At 36.6% G+C, this 19,323-nt stretch overlaps 2 protein-coding genes across 3 annotated transcripts in view; one reads left to right on the forward strand and one right to left on the reverse strand.

The window, feature by feature from the left end:
- Positions 1–18,182, forward strand: part of FBXO25 (F-box protein 25) — a 30,620-nt gene extending 12,438 nt beyond the window's left edge. Inside the window, exons 5-11 of one of the 2 annotated variants that reach the window (XM_056486737.1) lie at positions 1,489–1,581; positions 5,161–5,254; positions 5,976–6,160; positions 7,999–8,181; positions 10,289–10,432; positions 14,454–14,480; positions 17,012–18,182. In XM_056486737.1, the coding sequence (XP_056342712.1) occupies positions 1,489–1,581; positions 5,161–5,254; positions 5,976–6,160; positions 7,999–8,181; positions 10,289–10,432; positions 14,454–14,480; positions 17,012–17,101 (816 nt within the window). In that variant the 3' untranslated portion in view covers positions 17,102–18,182. The remainder of the gene's footprint in view (positions 1–1,488; positions 1,582–5,160; positions 5,255–5,975; positions 6,161–7,998; positions 8,182–10,288; positions 10,433–14,453; positions 14,481–17,011) is intronic. The other variant, XM_056486738.1, reaches the window with a different exon arrangement.
- The window catches only part of TDRP (testis development related protein), a 55,775-nt gene that overhangs the window by 2,802 nt on the left and 33,650 nt on the right, over positions 1–19,323 (reverse strand). The window lies entirely within an intron of this gene.

Genomic DNA, 19,323 nt, shown 5'->3' on the forward strand with positions numbered 1-19,323 from the left:
TTAAGCTAATCTACAACATAAATTAGAGGCTCTAGTTTTTCTTAGATTCTGATATTTCTTGATTTTGAAATAATGATCTCAAAACAAGGAAGCATTTTTCACAAACTGGATGCTAGTTTTTGGGGCAAAATTACAAGATAGGAAAGTCTTGATAACAGCATGTAAAACATGCTATGGGAGAGCATTGAAATTAAAGAAAACCAAAACAAGTGCATGTGTGTGGCTGAAATGAAATTGGAGATGTTTTTTGATTAACTTTGTCATGATGGTATACTGGGAAAGGTAGACCTGTAGTTTCAGAGAAATCTGTTCAGGAAAATGTCTCTTATGTTAATGTTTTAAGCATGAACTAATGATAACTGTTTAGCCAGAGAACAGCCACAAATATTTAAATTTCAACAAAAGTTTTGTTGACTGTATATATTAATTCATTCCTATTAGGTAAGCAAGGTGTGCATATAATGAAATGTGCAGTGTGCTTGGGTCTTAGGAGTATCAGCTGAATGACAAGCAGTGCAATTTGGTCATTAACCAACAGGCAGTAATTATCACCACCACTCTGCAGTGAATTCTTAACTGTTCAGTCCCACTGGGATACAGGGGAGGCCCTCACTGGGTCACAAAAAGGAACATTATTTGTACTTCAAAATTTGTCACCATCCCATAATTTACCAAGGAAGTCTGTCTAGGAATGAGCTTTAAATAATTATTTATCCCTCTCCTTCCCTGGGCTAATAAACCCATAGTAGCACACTGCTCTGCAAGACTCTCTTTTACCACTTAGAGATTTTCCTAGCCTCAGTATATTTGGTCCTGGGCTCCAATACGGCTTTGTGGCTCTAAATGTACTGAGTTTACATAATCCAATGTCATTTTTGGCTGCTACTGCCACCTTGAGTTGTTCTCAACAGCCTCTGAAACTTCCATTTTCATATTAGGATGTGGAGATGTACCAAAAGAAAAAGCAGTTGCTCTTACTCTTGGTGCATAAAAAAAAAAGTGCCTAAGGTTCTAGCGCCTGGAAAATAACTTCTAGATGTTGAGACCATTTTTCTTCTGATCCCAGAAGCAGCTAGCTGTGTTCTCACCCTCAAGTGTGGATCAGATAATTCTCAGAATTGTAGGCTCAGACAGTGGTACAAGCAAGCTCTTCCTTGTGCATGGCAAATGGGGACTGATAGCCATGAGGGAGTGCCAGTATAGTGGCCATGCAAGAGTGGAGTAGATTCCCAGGGAAATCAAATACCAGTGATGCCAGATTACACATTTAGTATGAATTGAAAGACCTTGCCTACATACCTGATAGTTACAAATTGTGTATCTGGTTTCATTTAATTTCGTGTGGTACAAATAACTCTTCAGTACAGAGGCACTGTATTTCCAGGCAGCATGGTATCCATTAGCATCAGCTTCATGCCAGAGTGCTTTTCTGAATGTTTTGCTCAATTTTATCTCCTTCCATTTAAAGTGTATTTTTTCCCTTCTCAGAGACATGGCTATTGCACCTTGGGAGAAGCCTTTAACCGCTTAGACTTTTCAAGTGCAATTCAGGACATCAGGAGGTTCAATTATGTGGTCAAAGTAAGATCATTCTTTATATGCATATTATAAAAATGTGTTTGCTGATGTGCCTGAGTGTACAAAAGGAATATTTTGGCACTGAACAGATGATGATTTGTAATGGTATAAATACACTGAGCATATGTAGTTTATAATGCAAGGAGCAGCTTTAAACTGAATCAATTTTCTTTGGTGAAAACTCATCATATGGCTGTCTGAAAAACCTACAGCTTTCAGAGGATGGCCAGTGTGCTGTGATATTTAGAGGACAACATTGATGGTAGTTTCAATTGTTTATCAGTCTGGGTAATGAACTCTCTTTAAAGGTAAAATAATTTATATACAACCAAATATAGCAAAGTGTTATTAATCTTAAATGTACTTTGCTGCATCTCAAGTATGTTTCAAATAACAGTCTCCTGAAGAATACTTGATGTGTAAATTTTTTGCTATTTATGTATCTTCTGCTACTTCTTACCACTCCTGTGATTCACTGCAGTTTTTTTTTAATCATAGATATCTATGCATTTATCTTTGTTAACATTCCTTAAAATTGAGACTCCAGCCTTAATTACCTCAATGCCTCACCAGCTGCCTGCTCGGAAATGCCTGTTTTGGGGGTACTGATCTCTTTCTAGCCCCAGGTTTATTTTATTATCTGACTTAAGGTAGTAAAGTGCATGTCCCAACTCCTAGAGAAGCTCAGAATGTGAGTCAGATCAGGACTAGAGTTCTGTTCAGTGGTGAGGCTGTTCACAAGGATTGTATTTCTTGGAATGCATCCAGAACTTGAAAAGACACAAAAATTAAATAAACATACCAGGAGAACACCCTTACCACTAGGCTGTGGACTATTTGGAGAGAAAACACATTCTATTCATCCCTGTGAAGCTGAGGCAATGTATTGTATTTTCAGAAAAACAAGAGATATGGAAACAAAGCAAAAAGGATTTGCTTCCAGGCTAGTGGTTAGAGTACTTGCCTGGTTTGCTCCCCTTGCAGGGTTTGGGGTTTTTTTGATATATGTATGTGTTGTGGTTTAGAACATTACTTTTTAATGCTATTTTGGGAGCAGAATCGAGAGCCTTGATCCTTCCCCAGCTTTTGCAGCCTTGAACAGTAGGAAGAAGAAAAACCAAAGCACTTAGAAGAGGTGATTTGGTATAAATGGTGTCAGCCTTGGGCACCTCACTTAAGCAGCAAGCGGGTAAAAGAAAAGCAGATCTAGAATTTTACACTTGTTTTAGATGCTGCAGGGCCTAAACTGGGTTGCTCAAAACAGTTTATCAACTCAAAGTGCAAAGTCCAGCATAAGCATCTTGACCAGTTTTTCTTCTGTTCACCAAGAAAGATAAAATGTTGACTTAGTCAACTAGCTTAAGATCATTGAGGAAGGAGCAGTACTTTAAAATTCGGAACTTGGCTTTGCAATCCAAACCATTATTCTGCTAATAGCAGACCGTAAGAAATCTGGTTGAATTTAAAATAGTAGATAGACTTTCAAAACCCTTTAAATATTTTAGAATTTATTTGCAAATTTAAAATTTAGAGTTGTTTTACAAATACAAAACTTTTATCATGTCTTTGCATCAGTTCCCCTGGGGTGGTGGCTGTTTGTTGATAGCAAGATAAAATCAAGAAAACTGTTTTTAAAGACCAAACCCTACTCTAGCTCTTCTTTGATCCCAGACCATTAAGATGATTCTTCAACTAACTAAAAATACGCCATTCATTATTAAAAGTTAATATTGATGTCTGTCCAAAACCCTTTTAGAATGGGCAGTGAGGGAAAGAAGGTAGGATCAGTAAATTTTTCTTATTTGTTGGTACTGTAGTGTATTAATAACTGTAGCTGTTAAATTCTGATACATTGAATTTGATATGGGTGGGTTTTGTCCGTCTGAGTAAATAGATGATCCATTGAAAGTTACAATCTCTAGCAGACAACATAAGCCATGTCTCTGCATGCATCAGTGTGTGATACTTGTACTCCCTGCTACCTTGCTTTTGGTAAAATTGTCTTAATCCTTGCATATTAACTTTCACTGGAATTGGAATCTTCATTAAAATCAGTCAGGTGGAATTTGTTTCTTTGATTTGATCTTTAGACTGAGTGACATAATTGATTTTTTTTTTTTTTTTCTTAATTAATCAAGAGAAATGTACCTGCTTGCTTGAACTGGCAGACTGCCAGAGATCTCTAGGTGTGTTCTAAAATATTAATCAAGCTAATAGGCGTTGAAAAAGCCAACAAAAAATCCTGATATCTATTTATACAGTTTTTGAGTCCAGAGTGTTTGTATTTAAATATATCAGGACAATGATTTCTTTCTTTCATAGTACATAATGTTTTGTCAGAGATTGTGCAGAGAAGCCAGAAGTAACATTATTAAATCAGGGTCAGAACAGGTGTATTCTTTCTTCCTCCTAAGCAAAATTAATTTTGAGTGAAGTGTCAAATTGATGTTTTAGAATTGAAGATACAATATAATTTTTGGCAAGCTTAGTCTCTTTCATCCTCTGTGCCAACACTTGATGCTACCCTACACCAGAGCACTCGGTAGGGATTGCTGTTTTCTGGTCTGTGCTTTCCCTTTCCACTGTGTTGAGAGCCCTTGTTCTGAACTCGTTGTTACAAAGTGCAATTGCCAAGCTCAGTGCCACACCTCTAAACATTGCAGTTGTGTCCCAGCATCAAAGTCTCTCATAATAAGAGACCATTCTTTTTTTTTTTAAGAGCTAATGATTCTTATCAGCTATGAAACGTCATCTGAAACATAAAAGCAAATGTGGCAGAATGGGCAAGGGCTGCCTCTAGTAGCTATAGCTTGGCATTATGTGCAGCAAAATCTTAAGCTGTTATCTTAGGTTGCAATACAGGATGTGACCAAGCCAGGACAGCTGTTTTGATTATTTTGCCCTAAACCATTGCCACTGGTCTTGTCACTTATTTTCTCACAGTGGTTTCAGAGACAGATGTGTGGATAACTAGGAGATTCTTACTATAATAGTTAAGGGAAAGGTACTGATACGGTTTGTTCACTGCTTGGTGTAGGTCTAATACAGAAATAGTTTTTTTCCCTAGTTTAGGCAAAACAGGATATTTCCTCTCCACGAGTAGAAGGTAGTGCACTAAATCCATCACACTTCAGTCTGACCAGTATGATACTTTCATTCAGAAACTGTAATTCTCATAGCTGGTACAGTTCAGAGTGATGTTCCTGGCACCAAGTCTTGTCAGGGACTTCAGGACCCAGCCACATCCAAGTTCACATTTGTATTTGTGGCCCCCAAAACAGACTCTCTCTGTCGCTTCACTGCAGCTCATAAAGTCTGTGTCATGTGCTTTGTCAGAGATAAGCACCAGAGATAAGTATTTGAACAGTACTTTGAAAATGTAAATCCTTCAGAAATTGTTATTAGGATGCCAGTGGGAATGCTTAAAGCTTTCCACGTCTTACTTTGTCTTCTGAACTTTGTAGTTAAATTTTCACAAAATGCCAATGCAGGCTGTTGTAGGCAAGTATGGGTGCACTAAATGTGCATTTTAAACTGTCCTTTACTTCTGTCATTCTTCTGACTTTTAATTTTTTGTCATAGCTTTTGCAGTTAATTGCAAAATCCCAGTTAACTTCACTGAGTGGTGCAGCACAGAAGAACTACTTTAACATTTTGGACAAAATTGTGCAGAAGGGTAAGACCTAAGGATTTGTAATCTCACTGTTCAGATTTAATTGCTGTAACTAAGCTATTAACTGATTTTTTTTTTGTTGTTGTTGTTGTTAGTTTTATTACCATTTTTACATTGTAAGGCATAGCAATAGCATACTTAATTAGTGCCAGTTTTGATACTTCCCATCCCATGATTGGAGCGAGTTATTTTCTTTTAGTTATTGAATAAAGTCTATTGAACCGGGTTTGTGAAATTAAGTGACATTTAGATTCTATTCGAAAACTATTGGTTACTGTTAAATTATACTCTTCACAAAATGTGAAAGCTTTTAGGTTAATAAAATTTTTGGGTTTAAGTTTGCATGATGTACTGAGACTCAAAAATATACATTTAGATTATTTTAAGAAAAAGCCATTACATTATATTGTTTTTTTTTTTCCAGTAACCACATTAAATGGAGATGTTATTCTGTCTGCTTTGAACTGAAGAAATTGTATTTATAACTACCTGTTTAGCATTAGCTTTATTAAGTGCATAGCATTAATTTTTGTATCAAATTTGTCTTTGTAATTGTTTATTATTGATCTTGTGTATAAGGAATAGGACCAATGAATGTCATGGTGGGGATTAGGGCTGTTATTTGTACACAGACAATTGAGTTGTAATTAACTCATCTTAAAAAAAAGTGTTAATTAACTTGGTTTACTCTGTCAACCAAAATTGTATTTGGTTTGTTTTCCAGTTATGGAAGACCAATATAATCCACGATTGATCAAAGATCTTCTACAGGATCTGAGTTCTACTCTTTGCATACTGATTAGGGGAGTAGGAAAATCTGTGTTGGTAGGCAACATCAATATTTGGATTTGCCGTTTAGAAACTATCCTTCTGTGGCAACAACAATTAAAAAATCTTCAGATGAACAAGGTATATTATTAAATCATGTTAATTAATATTTTGGGAGAGGAATTATGTTGAATATTGCATGAGGATTTGTAAGTGAACCAAGTTTCAAATGCATTTTAAGCTGTTTTACTTCTTTGCTTTATAAAGGAGTAATGTAAAATTAACTTATCAGCATCAACTTAATTTTCTAATGTTTTAATAGCAATTTTCATTAGAGAAAAGCTACAGTATCTGTACTGCTGCTTTGTAGTAGAGATGTATAGATGGATTTTTCCCACTCAAGTTTAAAAAAATTGTCTCTAGTTTTTCAGATAGACATAGGAAAAATGCCCCAATTTTAGTCCAAAAATAAATTTTCTACAGCTGAAGAAATAGAAATCTGAAAGACATTTTGGAGGTGTATCAACTCAAGTAACAATTCTACAGATTTATTCATTAGCACATTTGCTTTTTTTAAAAAAAAAAAAAAGATAATTATTTCAGCATCTGGAGTCTTCTCATGTGACTCTGTTCAAAGCATGTGGTATGCACTGTTCCAGGGTTTTATACTGGAAAGTTCTGATGATTAGCAGACAATTTTTTTTTTTTAATCTGACTGGGTTACTCATGGAAGAAACGCTATGAGATACTGCTCACTGTAAAGTCATACAAGCGTTTTATCTATTGTCTTTCAGCTATGAAAGTTTGAAATTGTCCTTTCTGTGTGAGCTGTTTATCTGAATAAACCAGCTACTTTTGGAATAGAAAGGAGAAAGGAGAAATGAGAAACCTGGTCTCAGCAGTTTTCATGTGCCAGGCAACTACAGCACAGACACTCCTGAGGCAGTGCAGTTAGTGCTGCTCTTGTTTCCTTCCAGTGTGACACTTCCCTTGGAGCTGTATTACACTGGCTGAAATAGCCCCTGAGAAATCTTGCATGTGTAGTGCTCACATATTCATCCTCAGCAGTGTTTGTATCAGATGACTCTGTGGAAAGCCTGGTCTCTAATTAAGCAAGGTGAATGAAACAGAAGTGTGAGCCTGTGGGTGCAGGGCTGCTGTGCTGCCACCACCTTGTGACAGGGCAGCTCTGCTCTCTGGGGCTGTGTCCTGGTTTAGGGAAAATTTGGGAGGAAAAAGCTGCTCATGGTCCTCCCTGCCAGCTGGGACACTGCCTCCAGCCTGCTGGGCCTCTGCCACCTGGCACTGTGGGCTCCAGCTTTGGTCATGTAGGAGCTGTGCTGTAGCTAGCCCCACTACAGGTCACAGAGGTGTGCAGTCTTAGTGAAAACTTTCTCAGTGCTCTCATCTGTCACCTCTGCAGATCTTCTCATCTGTAAATGAGGGGGAGCTTTCTCTAGACTTCAGAATTTATCCTGTTCTCTTCTGCCTCTGACTTAAAAAATGAAAGCATTTTGTATCTCTGGTCTTCAGTCCTGTATTCTGTATTCCATTTTGTACTCTAGTCTTAAGGCAAGTTGACATGTATTTGGTTTGTTAATAAAAATTGAGAAACTGTAGTGATCCAACAAGTTAGAAATAATTGGTTCATGCCTTTCTTATAGTTAAGGCTTTAGCATACTAGAGATGAAATTGACTATATTATAATTTTCAAGACTGCATAATATTGTTTTGAGAGAAGTGTTTCAAAAATTATTTGAAATTTAAAGCTTACAGTTTGTTGCTTCTTCTGTACCATTAGTCATTTAGATTTTCAACAGCAGTTAGAGATTAATTGTACTCAAGCATTAACCATATATTTTACTCAATGATTTGAAAAAACTAAACTAAGACTTAAAATGCCTCTAAAGTAAAGAATCTTGTTTGTACTTTATACTGTCGTGTTTTTGTAGCTAAAAGTCTTCAACTCTTATTTGCAGCAAGTCAACAATGGACTTACACTTAGCGATCTCCCTCTCCATATGCTGAATAACATCTTATACAGGTTCTCTGATGGCTGGGACATTATCACTCTGGGTCAAGTGACCCCAACTTTGTACATGCTTAGTGAAGACAGACAGTTGTGGAAAAAACTCTGCCAGTACCATTTTGCAGAAAAGCAGGTAAGAAACTCTGTTATTTGTATAAATGTCACCTTTTTAATATCATATACTAATAATGGAGCATGAACTTGCCCTTTTTGAAATAAGTGTATCATTGTGCAGTAATCTTGAATATTCTCTGTACCTGGGGCTTGATTCCTCGTGCATATTGCATTCAGCATATCTGTGATATACTGGATGCTTAGGATAACTACTGGGCTGTTTCCTTGCATTATTTTTAAAAGTAAATGCCTAAACTCATAGACACACTGAATACAATATATAGGAGGAATCAAGCCCCAGGTACAGAGAATACTCACGATTACAGCACAATGATTGCAAGATGTGCTTTTTAAAAAACTGCCTAACCAGTGTTGTAGGGGGTACCTCTGAAGTAGTGCTTGCTTTACCAACTAAGGTAGGCAGACAAGTTGCTCAAACTTTTAAGCTATATAAAAATTCTGGAAAAGCCAAATTGAATTTTTATGAAGAAGACTTTGAAATTAATAACAGAAACAGTACTTCCCTGTCACTTCCTCATAAAGAGCATTACATTAATCTAGGAATGACTCCAGAACTGTCTTCATTTTCTGACATTAATAAATGCTGGGGAAAAATCAGACTAGGTGAAAATAAACCTAAGAAAGTAGAAGGTATTTCATCAGAGCTAGAGGAAGAACTTTTGAAACCTAGTACATTCTGTACTGGAGGATGCCAAAGTGCCATTCTTAAATCTGGCAGGCTGAATTTTCTTGGTGATTACCAGATTAAGTATTATTGTAATGGGGAGGACAGAAGTGAAGCTCAATTAACTCATGCACCATTAACCCAAATAAGATATTTATTTTTTTTTGTGTGAGATGAAAGGTTTTAGATTAACTGTGGAAAAACTAGACAGACAAAAGCAAACTGAAAACCCTTCTTCAGGAGCAGCCCAGAAGAATTCCAGGTGAAGTTACAAGGATAAGAAATTTAAGCTTATGTAGCAGTTGAGTGGATTTTGAGGATAGATGAGGTAAGCTCTGTCGAACAATGACAAAACTTAGATAGGAACTTTTTATACTAGGGTAATGCAGGGAAAAAGATCCTGAAGGGTTTCAGTGAAATTAGCTGTCCCTGTGCCCCATAAAGTACTCTTGTACACAGTGTTTCTAGTGTGTCCCTGAATGTTCGCATTCAATTTCTTAAGTTATTATCTAATTATATTCCCATATTAAATTCTGCTTCTCCTCTTTAAAAGAGTACTGGCTTAGTAAGCCACAGAATCACGTTAGGTTGCTTTTTTCTGTTCTCTGCAGTGTGTTTGTTGAGCCAACCATGAAAACAAAATTGATATCTGAAGAGCACTTTTGGAAAAAAATGAGAGCCATTATGAAACAAAGTGAAGTGTAGCTGAAATCAAAAAGGCAGTGCTGTTCTCTCCCCATTCAGAAATTGTCTTCTGAATGAAGAAAGCCCTCGATGTATTAGCATTAATCCACACTGAGTGGAACAGAAGTCTTTTATAATGCATACTTAATAAACCTTGTCTGTCTCTCAAGATGGGGAGAAATAGCTGTTGTGGAGCAGCTAATCTGTATATGCAGATTAGGTCCTCAAGAAGTGCATCAATCACTGATAATTGCTATCCTTCTAGAAAGATCACAACCAAATGTGAAAAATAAATGTTTATATGCTTTTAAAATGAAAAGATCTTTACTTAAATATCCATAATGCTTTAACAGAAAGCCACTATCCATAATGCACAATCATGTTTTTAAATTTCATTCCTGAGTGGTTTAGGTTTTTTTGAAGGATAAAATTAATTGCTTATAGCTCTAAATACTGTTTTGTTAAATGCTTCTTGACTATAATTAGAATAATTTTGAGACAGTAGAATTAGATCAGCTGTGTATGGCCTAGTTTTTCTTGGCAAATATGCACTGTCCTATTTTTAGTCTTTGCCTTCCATCTTTTTTTGTGGCCAGATCTCTCTTGCTGCTTTGCAGAGATGTATGATGTCATAATATTGACTTAAAAGAATTCTAGTTACAAAACTTCAGTTTAACTATCTTCTCTCCACCTTCTCCTGTCCTTCACCTGAATTGACTACAACAGTTTTAAAGGAAGATATTAATTTTATATCTAGTTTTGTAGGCATTTGATTCCGTCAGAGAAAGGTCACATTGACTGGAAGCTGATGTACTTTGCACTTCAGAAATATTACCCAATAAAGGAACAGTACGGGGACACCTTGCATTTCTGTCGACACTGTAGTATTCTGTTTTGGAAGGTAAGAGCTTTGAAATAGATAATCAGAAATAAGTTCACACAGCTACTGCTGATCATCTGCAAGGAAAAATATTAAGGTCATCTTATCTTTCTCATGTGAAAGGTGATTGGATAACTAATATCTAACTTTAAAATAATATATAAAACTTCCATATAAAATCTGTGTTGAAGTCTAAAGTTGTTCTTAATCTTGCCTTATTTCCTGATATCTGAAAACCTCAATATGTAAATTGCAATGAAAAGTGCCATGTGGAAAGAATTACTCTGCCTACTTTTATTAATTTGATCTTATGGAAAGTTGTGGGGGACTAGTCTGAAATTAGTATTTTTAATGATGCCATGGTAATCAATGTGATTGTCTAATGAGAAAAAATGACTGTATATTTTCCTACCGCATTGATGTAGAGCTCTGTATTTTTATTTTTTTGTTTCTATCCCATATGAAGCTTGGACAAATGTTTAAAACTTCATCCAGAGTGTGTTTTGCCTTGATTTTTGAGGTCTACCATGAAGCATATATTGTCTTACAGGATGATTTTAATTTCAGTAGGGCACTCTCTTCCTTAATCTGTGTGATTACATAATCCTGCTTTTACTGTGTAGCACTGCAACAGAGCTTTCTAGTTAGTGAGACTTCTTTAATTTTACAGCTGAAAGATCAGATATGGGTAGTATTAAGTGGACAGCAAAGAGCAAGAAATGTTTGAGAAATCTTGGAAAATACTCATATTACTCATATTCTAATTAACATAAATTAGTTGCTCTTGTGTTATCTTTTTAGAAGTTGTATGTCAGTGTGAGGCTTTTTAATTTTCCTTTAAAAAACCTAGGCTATTTAGCAGGATTAAGCTAAATCCTGCTAGAAATAGCATGTTCCTTAATCATGTTATCTTGAAGTTGAGTATTTTTGATATCCCGGGAGCCCTTCCAGATAGTAATGTTTTGCAAAATTAATATTGGGACAGCAGGTAGCCAGAATTGGCTTCTTCTGTGAAAAGCCTGGGCATTTTATGAAGGATCTTTGTAAAGAATGACAGAACTTTACAGTGGAATAAGTCTTTAGCATGTAGCTCAATGTGCAGGGTAAGGCTTCTCTTTGAAAGGGGAAATTTCAAAGGTAAGTACTCAGGCATTTAGATGGGCATTTGTGGCATCAGATTTCTCTGGATTGTCTGCCTTCATTGTGTAGAGTTAATGCTTTCTACACTAAATTTCTCTCATTTTGATCTTAGTATAGTTGAAAGTATAAGTCTGTAATATTAAAGAACTACTTTAAATGTGTTTGTAATTATATGTTTAGCTTTGGAGATGGTGTGACAGTAAGAGGCAGGTTACAGTAGAATTCCATTAGTACATGGAATTCAGTAGTATTCCATTAGTAGATTGTAGTAGTCAAGGTGACAAGACACCTGCTTGTTTCAGACTTTTACATTATTTGAAACACAGCACAGGAAGTTCTAAAGGTACTTTAGATTGATGAGCAGTACCTCCTAGATCACCATTCACATTCCAACTGCCTCATCCTAGAAATTTGGGCAGGTCTTAAAGTGACAGTGCAGTTATAGATTGGTTATGTGCTTCTGCACAAAAATATTGGACCAGGTGTTGGGATGGGCTGTTTTAACAAGAGCACAGTCAGCAGGTTGAGGAAAGCCATTATCCCTTTTCATGCAGCACTTATTAGACCGTCTGGGATAGTGCAGCCAGTGAGGCCACAGCACAACAAAGATACTGATAAACTGGGTGAAGTTCAGGTGAGGGTCATCTTGTCAGGGAGGCAGGAGGGCTTGCCCTGTGAGGAGTGGCTGGAGAAGACTGCTTCAGGGGGACATAAGAACCTGCCATGACACCCAAGCAAAGGAGCAGTTTGACCATAGAGCTGATTCACTTTCCATCCTTGGATGTGATCAGGAACTGTCTGGATAAAGCTCAGAGCAGCCTGGTCTGATCTCACAGCTTACTCTGCTTTGAGCAGGAGTTGGGCTAGAAGCCTCCTCAGGTGCTTCCCAGCCTGATCATTCTGTGAGTCTACATTGCAGTATTCCTTCTCTAGTCTTGGCATCTAAGCCTTGTCTCTGTCTTAAAATAAATGATGATCAGGCTGAAATAGATTGTTAAACGAATTGATTTATGCATAGTTGGAACTCTTATTGGCAGGCACAAGTTAACTGTTCATCTGAAATACTGTCCCTCTTTTTACAGGGCAATGTGGGTCAAGTAGTTCTGGTCACTCAGTTGTATGGGGGAAAAAATGGTGGGTTTTTTCCCCCCCCCCCCCAGACTCTAGTGTCTATATCCTTTCTCAAGCTTGCTAAAGAGAGGTGAGGAGTAAAGCAGGGGTGAGGAGCAAAGGGACAGGAAGTTCTTTATTAATTCTAGATAAATTCTGTGCTAGGTTAAAATATTCCTTAATCAGAACTTTTTGCAAGCTTTGACAATTTATTCAAGCTTCAGTATCATACTTAATTAGAAAGATTGTTAAATTAAATATACATATGAGTGCTTCACATACAATGATATCTGTAATGCGTAGCAAGAAATATCCAAAATAACAAAGCAAAAACCCCACAAAAATACTACTAACAAATCCAAACTTTAAAAGAAAATCCCAGTTACTTTACAGAGGAAAAGTAGCAAGTGCTTGAATCTTGAAACAAATGGAAGCACTGTATTCTTCAGATAGCTGATAATATGTAAAAATTTAGTTTCTTCTTTTAATGGTATAATTCAGAAGTTAGGCAAATTTTATTTCCAAGGTTGTTGAGAAGAACTTCGGGCAGAACTGAAGACTTCTTCATAAGGCATCTATTTTTAGTTTTCTTCCTTCATTAAAGAACAAAGCAAAACATTGAAATAGTTGCAGAGGAAAAATATGCTAAATTGAGCAGGGCCTGAAGAAGACTAGGAATGAATAATTTCTCTTAATTCAGCTGTGTTAAAGCTAACAAGGAATGGGACTGCTCTCCATAAATTGTTTTTGGAGACAGAGAAGTGGTGCCATAAGCATGAGACTACTTATGGAATTTATTTACACTAAGGGACATTCTTGATGCAAGTAAAATGTAGTTTTGAGTAAGTGTGCTGAGAGTTAGCCAAAAGGGTCTAAAATAGCCCAAAAAGCACAGGCCTAGCTAGTGATGAGAAGAATTTTCAGCAATTTATGAAATTGATAATGTAATGTAATTGCTGACAATGTGAGAGGCTACACACAGGGAATTCTTGGAGCTCTCTGTTTTGTGTTATTTTTGAAGAAGGCCTGGTGAAAGAAGGGACGGATGGCCACTGAATTGAATTACCTGTTGAACTGTTGAAGTAGGGAAGTTACTTTTCACTTTTCACTTTTTCAGTATGCTACAATAATCACAGTGGGTTTGTAACAAGTCTTTAGGACTTTTTCAGGAAGAGGCATTTGTATTCCTGTACTTGCCTAAAATCTATATATAGCACGTAGGAGTCTCTTAAGATTTTTGTGGGAAGTACAGTGACTTTTGTACCCCTCTGTGTTAGGAGGGAGACATAAGAAAATTTTCATATTGAATGTCTGTTTTCAAAGTGACTTGTTGCTAAAGGATTTGTCCACGATGAAACTGAAAAAACATGTAATTTCAGTAGTGCAAAAGTAATGACTAATTATTGTGTGATGCCTCTGTGGGTTCTTTCATGTATACTATTTCTTCTGTTCTGCTAGGCACCATTGCAATTGTGGCACATTCTTTTATTTTCTTTTATTTTTCCTATTTGCTTACTTAGAACTTTTCAGTTATCTCATGGCCACAGAAGTTGAAATACCTTTTCTTCTTTCAGTTTCCAGGGCTTTATGAAAACAGTGTAATCATATAACACTTGGTTTTAGTCTTCTTGTGACTTGTGCTGATTTTGGTTCTCACAAAGCTGCCTGTGATTCGTCACATGAATAAAAGACTTTTTCTAAATGGCTTATGAACCTTTGCTTAAACAAACCTTAACTCTGCTTCTTTTACTTTATGGCTCTCCTTCCTGCTTCCTTCTTCACGATCTCAAAGGACTACCACCTTGCTTTGTTACTCCAGGTATTTCCTGTGTCTCATCTGTTTTCATTGCTGACTGTTCCCTAATGTCAAAGTGAATAATGTGTTCCTTTCTAATCGTCTGACGCTCTTCGTTTTGATTTTTGTTTCTGCACATCAGTTTAGCAGCATGAATAGTTTGTTTCTTGTTCCCTTTTGGATAAAGGTAGTGATGACTTCACATCTCAGCTTTTCATCATTTTGTCTTTTATTATTGCCGTGTTTCCTCTGAATGCCATTTAAACTAGGAGCCATAATTCAGTTTCTCATGATCATAGGTGTCAGTGAAATCAGACAGATTTTGCTAAGAAATAGGTTTCTCTGCACTCAGGGTTATTATAAACTGTTTTCTGCATTCCCTGATGTTTTTAATTCAGTACTTAAATCTGAAGAATAACATGTACCTCAGATAACTTTCATACAAAGGTACTAAAATTGATTTTATTGCACTTGGAATGCTATAGTTGTATTTACTTTCATGGAGAATTTCTCTGAAAAGAAAATTCCCCAAAACTGGCTGCATGTGAATTGAGATAGTCAAGGGAAGCAATTATATTATTGCCTTCTGAATGAAGCAATGGTGAAAATACTTACACAGAGCTTCTTAATGTGTAGCTGTGCTGAATTTTGGGGAAAACAACTACATTTGCCAGTAAATACTTCTCCTGGGGAATTCTCTTCTTACTTTGAAAGAAGTGTGCTTTAGCTTTGAAACATTGAGATCAAATTATTTTAACACTTTATTAAATGTAATTCCAATGAAAATGTGTTTCTCTTGAAAGGAGGAATATTCATAATTGCAAGGAAGTTGTGATTCTTCGTTTAAGTCCTCATCACTTTTTTCACTGTAAAATTTTATGGTGTTTTCAATAACTAAAAACACCAATAACTGATCTCTGAAATTTTTATTGCACCTGTAATTCCCAACTGGGTAGAACTTCCCAAAGTGTTTTTATAATGACATGCAGAGAAGGCAGCATGTTACAAACTCAGTCTAAAATATTCAAGAGTACAAATAAGTGCTAAAAGAGGATAAACTCTACCTTGTTTTCCAGAATTATAATTCCGATGGTGGTTTTTTTTCCTGGAAACTAGTAAAGTAATGACAAGACATTGACATAGCAATGGATAGAAAAGATAATAGTCCATTAGCAACTGCCTTTGTTTTCAGGTGTGGTGCAGCTCTTCCTTGCAGATGTCATCTCAAGATGGAGGTGTTAAGTTTAACACTTCTGATTTTGGTCTTGGTCATCTGTTCTTTCTCATCTGCAGATTCCCCCAATAGGCAGTTCTACCTGTGTCTCTTTTTTTTTTTTTTTTTTTTTTTTTTTAAATGTGTGTGTTTGTCTTTCCCTCTGTGTCATGAGTCTAACAACAGTTTCTCAGGTGATGTTAAAGCAATTATTAAAAAGAGTGGGAGGATGATGAGGTGATACCACCTTGTAGCCCTCCATAGACTTAATAGAAAAACACAGATAATAAATCTATCAATAATAATATTCACTGGAAAAGCTGTGCAGTATTTTGAATGTGTTTCACCTGGTGCACTTGGTTGCTGGGTGGGAATGTGACAGTGAAAAAAAAAAAAAAACACTTAGAGATTCTTTCCTTCTATTAACTGAATTGCATGTAATTTCATTCCCTATGGAAACAAAAGCAATGAAGACCATAGTAGTCTGTGATCTATTTGTCATGTATTTATCTAGTTTTCTTGCCTTACATGGTGCATTTACCAACATTGGTGGGAAAGGGACAGCAACTCCTTAAAGTCTGGTGAGGACACTTCTGAGCCTTACAGCAACATTGACAAGTTGTTTAACTTCTCCATTGAACTGCCTGGGACCTTCTAGTCATTACACCTCTGCATTTCCCTCATTTAGGGGGTTTTAATAAGATGTAAAAAAGAACTTCTTATTTCAAAGAGGAATTTGAATTTTAAATAGTTAGACAGTTCTGCTGAGGTCAAATTTCTGTAAGAGGAAAGAAAGCACTGCAGGCTTAGTCAATTTGTCATGACAAAGCCTTTCCACCTTGTCTAACTTCTCTATTCCTACCTTGCCTAGGTGCCAACTTCTGTTTTAAAGCAGTGCTTTCATTTCCCTTTGGGAAAAGGTAGGAGTGAAAGACAAAAGAAAGATTGGGGAAAATGTAGCAAGGTAGGAAGGCTTTTAAGACTGGGAATTCAAACACACGGTTCAGGTTTTTTGAGGAGGTAACTGCTGCCCATCATTTTCAAAGCAAGGGATTAATTTTCCCCAAAGCAATAGATGACTTCAGGTTTTGATTAAACAGATAATTTAGGTTCAACATAGCAGGAGGCTTTTTCCCTTTTTGTTATGCTTATCAAAAAATAATGGATGAGGAAGATGATACTGTTTCAAGGGCTCCAACTCAGGTTCTGGTTTTGGTAGGAGACAATTGTTCTTGGGTTTGGTTTTTTGTTGTTGTTGTTTTTAGGTTTTTTTCCTAAAAATGGGGTGAAGGGAACTGAATATGGAAAGAGAACTTACTTATTTTTCTCCTTCATTTTTCAGGATACAGGACACCCCTGCACAGCCAGTGATCCAAACACCTGTCTCATGCCAGTATCTCCTCAGCATTTCATTGATCTCTTCAAATTTTGAGATGTCCAGTAGCTGTTCTCCTGTGTTTGTGGCCATTTTTGTGAAGAGTCAGGCAGGATGTGTTACGCTTTTTGTGCAATATATTTAAGTGTAATGTTTTACTGTAGTTTAAAAAATATATGGGTGAGATTATCAGAGAGGTTCATTTGACATATTGCTTTTGTGCAGAATAGAGAGGAGGAAAGGAGAAACATTAAGAAAATTTCTTTGTCTGGAAATCTCCAGTGGACTTTTTTTTCAAGTCCAAGAAAGACCACTTTAATCTCAACTTCAAATCCATGCTTTTGACGCCTTAATAGTTGGATAAAATTATGTAGGGGAGTTTTGAAAATTTCATGGAAGAATTAAACTACTCTTTCAGGGACCAAAGGAGGGGTATTTTTGTTAATCCTTCTTTCTATAAGCCATGGTTTTCAAAACACCTCCATATAATTTGCACTATTATAAAGAATAGGCCAATATTCTCTTAGACTCTTAAGAAGGTGGCATTAATTGTTATGAGCTAGTGAGTAAAATATAGCTGTGGTTATATCTGCTGTTGAACCTATATGAATGAAGGAAATCAACCAATTTTTGTAAATACGTTATGCAAAAATATTTATTTTTCTTAAGGACTTTATTAAACATTTAACCTATCTTAGCACATCTTGCAGAACTTGTGAGACCAATCTGGGGCTACTGGAAATCTTTCTGATGGTAGCTACAGCCTTCATTTATACTGTTTGGAAAGTCTACAAGTGCAACTGCGTTAATTCATCTTCTAAGAAGAAGACTATTGAAATTTAATGAGGATGGAGTTGCTTGTTCCTAGACTGGTACAGTGGCAGAACACTATGCTGCCATCTGGGGTTCTAACCTGACAAGCCATGGGAAACACTGAAAGTCAGTCTGAGCTGGAGAACCTTCTGCCAAGTTAATCTGTCAGATGATAAATTCTCCAGGAAGCTCTTTTGTTCTGGAGAACAAAATAAATTGCTTGGCTTAAGCAGGTAAAGGAAAAATTATGGAAGTTTTGGATTTGTCAGTGAAACTTAACAATATGTAATGTACAGAAAAAATAAATCATGTACCATATTCTGCACTTCCTTGTTTTGAATCCAGTTTTGTACAGTGTAATAAATCATGTTTTTATCTGTTATTCCTAGAAGCTTCTGATGCAGAGATGAATCAATTTGAATTTTGTAAGATCTTCCTGTAAGCTGTTGTCTGTAGTAACTGGTAATGGAATCAGAAGCATACGAGCAGTCCTAGTGCTATTGCTTTACAGTAGTTTGTTGTATTAGCCCTTTTTGGTTTAGCAGAGCTGGGCTGTTAATGGGCTGCACAAGAAGGAGAGAATATTTATGTCCTCAAAAAGCCTTTTATGTTAACCTAAATCTTGGTAATTGAATTGCTGATTTTTGTGGATTTTTCAATACAGGGTTTTGTGGAATTTTTTTTTTTCCTTTCTTTCAATTCAGGTGTTGGCTGTGGTGATAGTAATGGTCAAGTATGGCTCCAAGGACCTCCATTCTTATTCCTGTTCATTCAGAGCATTGCTGCAAGCCTGCTGCAGGCACTGGATTTGTGACTGCCTTTCTTTAACAAAAATTTGTACCACATTTATTTAATTCCTGTAATAGCTGAGATGCTTTCCTGTCTCTGTGACCTCAGTAACCCTGACAGTAGCTGGTGATGGCTGGCATCCACAAATTACTTCTTTATCATGGTTACAGTTTTTCTACCCTGCATAAAACTTCCTGTAAATATATGGATGGTTTCTCTGGGAGCTTGAAAGAAAAGTATTTAAGGCCAGCATTTGGTTTAGTGCTGCTGTGACCTCTTCCCCCTGAAGGGAAAGGCCTCTGCTGAGGGACTGTGCAGAACCATCTCTCCTGCAGACAGAGGGCAAAGCTCTTGCACAGTGACCTGAGAGCTGCCCAGTGCTGAAAAGACAAATAAGGTGACAGCTGGGGAAAGGTATGAAGAGAGCTGAGAGGAAACCTCTCTCCTAGTCACTGAATTGAGGAGAGAGAAATGACTTTAAGGTCCTATAAGCCATTTTAGGACAGGTTTGGAAAAAATCATTATCTGTAATAACTAATTTTCTGTTCTCTTAGAAATGTCAGGTGACATTTCTAACAGTCAGGCTTACTCTCCTTTTCCCTTTCACTGGTGGTTGTCTTGTTCTTTCTTCAGTAGCAAAAAAAAACTTTGACAGGCTGTAGGCTAAGTTCTGAGAT

The sequence above is a fragment of the Oenanthe melanoleuca genome, chromosome 3, assembly GCF_029582105.1.
Source record: "Oenanthe melanoleuca isolate GR-GAL-2019-014 chromosome 3, OMel1.0, whole genome shotgun sequence".
Classification (NCBI taxonomy): domain Eukaryota; kingdom Metazoa; phylum Chordata; class Aves; order Passeriformes; family Muscicapidae; genus Oenanthe; species Oenanthe melanoleuca.